The sequence below is a fragment of the Quercus suber genome, unplaced genomic scaffold (genome assembly GCF_002906115.3).
Source record: "Quercus suber isolate HL8 unplaced genomic scaffold, Cork oak 2.0 scaffold_1039, whole genome shotgun sequence".
Lineage (NCBI taxonomy): Eukaryota > Viridiplantae > Streptophyta > Magnoliopsida > Fagales > Fagaceae > Quercus > Quercus suber.
In genome coordinates, this window is record NW_027070450.1 from 11,364 (window position 1) to 16,591 (window position 5,228).

A 5,228-nucleotide genomic window follows, 5' to 3' on the forward strand; every position below is an offset into this window, starting at 1 on the left:
AATGTATTCAATTACTCAGAATTGATTTTAATCCTTAAATCAACCTTAAGAAGGTTTAAGTCCCAATCATTAAAGTCCCGAAGGACCTTACATCCCAACTTCTTCGTCCCCCCTCGCCCTATCTCACCAGCAAAGATTCCGCTAAAGATTCTCCATTAGTGGAACTAACTTACAAGACAGAAAAAGTCACCCTCAAAGGCTGATCTCCACACCAATAGTCATGTCAGAACTGTATCCAACTATCATAGCCAACATCAAAATTAATGTGCTGTAGAAATCTATCTCATTTTATCCTAATTCTTTTCCACATACTACATCCATGTCTGGGGAGGGATTGAGGATAATACTAATGATATCTTGAGGTTACCTAGATTAGCTGCTTCACTTGATTTAATGGAGCAACCTTATCACATAGATGACAGGCTTGACCATTAACTCTAGATGTTACTAACAGTTACCAACATTGTATTAAAATAATGAACTAACTACTTATAACAATGACATAGAGTAATAGACCATAACTTTCTAATGCTTATCCTCATTGAAATGAGCTTTTTTCTAAGAATGTATAGGTTCCTTGCTTGAATCTATTAAGCCAGTTGTGGATCTAAAGTCATACCGTCATAAGGCAATAACAAGAAATTTCTTTTTCTCTGTACTTCAATGCCTTTGGTGTAAGAATATGAGTGAATAATATGACTGCTACTAAAGTCTTAGACACCATACCCTACAGTACATTCTCTTTTAGTTTCAAACCATCTACAATTTAAAAGCAAACTAGCCTTATAATACATTTGATTGGTGCTATATTCTATGACACCATTGCCTACAATAACTTGCATTCAGATTTAATTCCACCTTGACCTAACCATTCTCCCATAGTTCTAAGAATCTTAATTTAATTTTCTCATGTATAAGATATTAATGAAGAAATGGTGGGAAAGAACAGAACAATTTTATGGGAGTGTCTACCTATCACTAATATTGAGCTATAACTCATTAATAAATTCTAATACCTTCTATGAGTATGCAAAGCTGTCCTTGAAATATCCAAGAATAATAGCATCCCAACTGGAAGGATTGTGCCAAGTAGAAATACTTAAGAAGCCAAATATAGCTCTTGTTCTCTGTTATTCTTGTGCTGATCAGCCACATTAATAAGATCCAGGATTAGTCTTTTCTATTCCCTTTACAGAGCAGTTCACTTCAAGCGATACCGATTACATTCTATCCCCTGCTTCTTCCATTGTTCATCTAACTCCTCTATCTTAGACCTTTCCATCAAAGACAAACCCTCCACTTTGTTAGTGTTAACATCCTAAGCCAGATGATGGACAGTGTATGACCCATTATTGTTATCCATAAAGATCTGACTTGAAAAAACAGAATTGTCAACTGAAGCATCCTCTAATTTCAGCCTTGATTGTTGTGATAAAACAGGGTTACAAAATGAATCCATGAGTTGCACTACTATTTCAATTTTAATCCAGGGAAAGGAAATAACTGAATTTATTATTTGAAAACACAAATAAGTTTTTCTCAAAAGGGGAAAAAATAAATAGACATAATAACACATTAGATTCAACAACAAAGAACTAAGGCTCAACATAAATTGACAATTTACATATAAAAATTTATTTAAAAAAATTCTCTTTCTTTAAACAATTATCGTGAATGCTGAAATTACATTGGGCACATTGATAGATCATTTGTGTCATTGAGGGTTGTCTTTACAATCAAATTAAGGTTTAGTGTCTCAAAATAGAAAGCTACTATATAGGTTTCCTTTGAGATTTGGGTATTCCCCAAGAATAAATTTGGAATGAGCAGGATAACTGCAACCTTCACAGTAGTAGAACCATTGTTGGAATCTCGTTCTTCTTCACAGATGTCACAGTAATACTCACCAGATTTATCTTCGGGAGTATAACATAGAGTGAAAGGATGCTCATGTTGGTTGTACCATGCAGTTTGAGGTAGTGTAGCACATTTGAAGTCTAGAACAAATTCACAAGTGGTACAACGGAATACTTGGTATCTTTCAGTACCACAAATACTACACTTCTGATCATAGTTTGTGATGGAGAGGAAAAGAGGATGCTCATGACAGGCATGAGTAAGGGTGTTAGAGATCAAACTACATTTAACATCAAGAACAAATATGCATCTCTCACAATAGTAGACTAAACCATTGCATCTCTGGGCACAGGCTTCACACCAAAAACCAGGCCTGTAAGTGAGGGTGAGTGGGTGTTGATGAAGTGGATGTCGTTTTATTTTGGGTAATTTAGCACAAAATATATGAAGAAAGAAGCTACAATTGGATTCGACACAGCGGTAAAAAGATGGAGTGAGAATAGCTCGTCCGCACCCGTCACAAATTTTGTTATTTGGAACCTCCTCATCAGTAAGCTTTAAGTGATGCTCATGGCTGAAGTGTTTGATTTCTGTGGCAATTTTAGTTCCGCCCTCCCCCATAGTGGTTTTTATGACTTTGCAAATTTCTGAGTCAAAGGATTGATCGAGCTTTGAATCTACATTTTCCAGCATAGCTTTTGACTCGGTGGACTCCTCCTCTTTAAGTTCCAGCAAATTTATGTCCTCTATGTTTCTCCTGGCAATAGCACAATCGAGGTGGGCAGCGAAATCGCATTTGGAGCAATAGTAAAGGCCATAGTTTATGTCCAGTTTTAGAAAACAGAGTTGACATAATTGGGAGTTGGATTGATGGAGTTCAAGAGAATGGATGAGGTTGAGGGGGTGATTGTGCCGTACGACTTTGAGTGTGCCTGGGAAATTAGTACATCTTGTATGAATCCCGAAACCACATGAGGTACACACATAGGGCATTCCTTTGTCTTCTTTGCCACAAAGGTCGCAAGTGAAAGTCATCCACTTCCAATAGGGGGTCAATTGGTGGTGGTGGACTTCAGGTGCTTCCGTGGTGGGCGCTAAAGAACCACATTTGATGTGAAGCTTAAAGTTGCATCGGTAACAAAAATAACAGTATTGCCAACGCCTTTCTTTGCAGACTTCGCAATTGCTCAATTCTCCCTCAGGATGATCTGTCCCTTCATAAAAGAGAATAAGAGGATGTAATGGGTGCAAGGGATGGTGCAGCAACCCAAGGGGTAGTTCCGCACATGATTTATGATGAAAGATGGGCAACCACCAGCATTCTCTACAACTGTAGCTAGGACCCAATATTCGTTCCCTGCACCCATAACAATCTTTGCCGTAAATTCTGTCTTCATTGAAGACCAACGGATGCTTCGGATGACTAAAATGTTGAAGCTGCTTCATCTCCTAATGACATACACAGACACAGTAAAAACATACGGAGAGAGAGAGAGAGAGAGAAGTGCACATTAGATATTTGTTTTTTTTGTAAACAGCAACAGATGTAAACATAAATGGAGATGATGGCTTCGGGGCTGGGTGGGCATTTGGGCTTAATGTAGAATCTTCCAATCAAGATAACCCATACACATGATGGTGGGCTTAGTTTTTCTTTCGTGTTCGGGCTTACTGTTGAAGCTTCCAATCTGGATAACCCATAATAACACATGATGGTGGGCTTGGTTTTGCTGAAGTTTATTTTTTGGGTTTTGGGAATACTATGTGCATGTGTTGTTTTATGGGCTTGTTAGTAAATGGTTCACACCGGATTGTGGGCTTGTTATTTTGGGCTTTCATGAATTAAATGAATGGCTGTGTCAAAACATTTTTTTTTTATTTAATTCTGGTTGTAGGCTAGCATTTTGTTATTATACATTAAATTTTTACTATGTATTATCTTCCTCCCTAAAACATAATTCACATCTTCTCTGACTATTATCCCCTAAATTATATTAATATTTATTTAATTCTAGTTGTCATATAAAAATATATTGTTGCTTATTTTTTACAATGTAAAAAATGGAAGGCAATGTTAGAGAGTTAAAAATATTTAAATATATATAAGTTTTTTTAATAATTTAAAAAAAAATTGTATTTTCAAGTAAGAATATAGTTATATTTGAACAAAGTGTAGTAGGTTTTTTAGCAAAATATTATTTTGGAAAAAAGTTATCAAGTAATATAATTTTGTAAAAGTTACCTAATTTATACAAATGATTCACATTTTCTCTCACAATTAATTATACCTAAATTATCATATTATTTAATTTATTTATCATAATGATGCAATTTTGATTTTTAAAATTTTTAATTAAAAACTAAGAAAAACTAATAAAAAATATATTTTCTAAAAAAATTAAATTAAAATTTTATTTTTTTAAGAAAAATCTCGAACAATAAAATGGGAAGAAAAATGAGAGAAAATGTGTCACTAGACGAAGAAGACAACCACGTTTTAGAAGGTGATGGCAAAAATGCCAAAAAAAAAAAAAAAAGTTAAAACATTTTTAAGAAGCATTTGAGTTTGTGTGATATAAACATACATACATATATATATATATATATAGAACTCTTTTGAGGTGTTTTTTACCTTGGGAACGCTTTTGAGACGCTCAGTATCAGTTTCGTCTCCATTATCATCTTCTTCATGATCATCATCATCATCATCTTCTTCTTCTTCTTCTTCTTCTTCTTCTTCTTCTTCCTCATCATGATCATCTTCTTCAATAGCCTTTGCCTCAGCTTCTTGTTCTTTTTGTTGGTCTCCAACCTCTTTCCCTTTCTGGGTTTGCTCCTCTTCACCTAAATTTGCTGCCATTGAGTCACCACTTTTGCTTCTTGAGTTGAGCAGTTGATCCATTGTATAGCTAGTTGAGCAGTTAATCAAAAAAAAAAAAATTTCGGTTAAATTTCTCAATTATTTTTTTCTTTAAATATTTGAAATTAATATTAGTTTTAATTTTTAGAAAAAAAAAAATTCTTTATTAATTTTTTAAATTTTTAATCAAGAATAAAATTTTGGGTGTAAAATACCCTTATGGAAGCTTCCAAGTTAGCTCTAATTTCAATTTTGTTAATGTGAAGTTCATATGGAGCTCATCTACTTTATATAGACTCAATGGTGTTGCTTTCTAAGGATAAATTTATGATATGCCTTCGTGCCAAAACAAACAAAAAAAGCATCTCCAACACCAAAGACAAAGAATTAGAGAAAGAAAAAGAAAAGCATATGCTTGCCTTCTATATTCAAGAAGGAAAGTAACTTATGCTTGTCAACCTAATGTATATACTTATTCTCCTCTTTTCTCTAATCTTTTTTTTTTTTTTTT

At 34.1% G+C, this 5,228-nt stretch overlaps 1 protein-coding gene across 1 annotated transcript; it reads right to left on the bottom strand.

Annotated features, from left to right (window-relative positions):
• Positions 1-1,653: 1,653 nt before the first annotated feature.
• On the bottom strand, positions 1,654-4,763 carry LOC112009826 (uncharacterized). Its single transcript, XM_065769063.1, has 2 exons — positions 4,490-4,763; positions 1,654-3,306 (listed from the first exon to the last, which is right to left on the bottom strand). The coding sequence occupies exons 1-2, from the start codon at positions 4,757-4,759 to the stop codon at positions 1,684-1,686; spliced, it is 1,893 nt and encodes a 630-aa protein (XP_065625135.1). The 5' UTR covers positions 4,760-4,763; the 3' UTR covers positions 1,654-1,683.
• Between the last annotated feature and the right edge of the window lie 465 nt (positions 4,764-5,228).

Bases quoted from the DNA above. Each gene is read 5' to 3' on its own strand.
- LOC112009826 (XM_065769063.1), bottom strand. From the start codon at position 4,759: ATGGATCAACTGCTCAACTCAAGAAGCAAAAGTGGTGACTCAATGGCA. The intron at 3,307-4,489 runs GTAAAAAACACC...GTATGTCATTAG, and splicing joins GTCTCAAAAGCGTTCCCAAG to GAGATGAAGCAGCTTCAACA.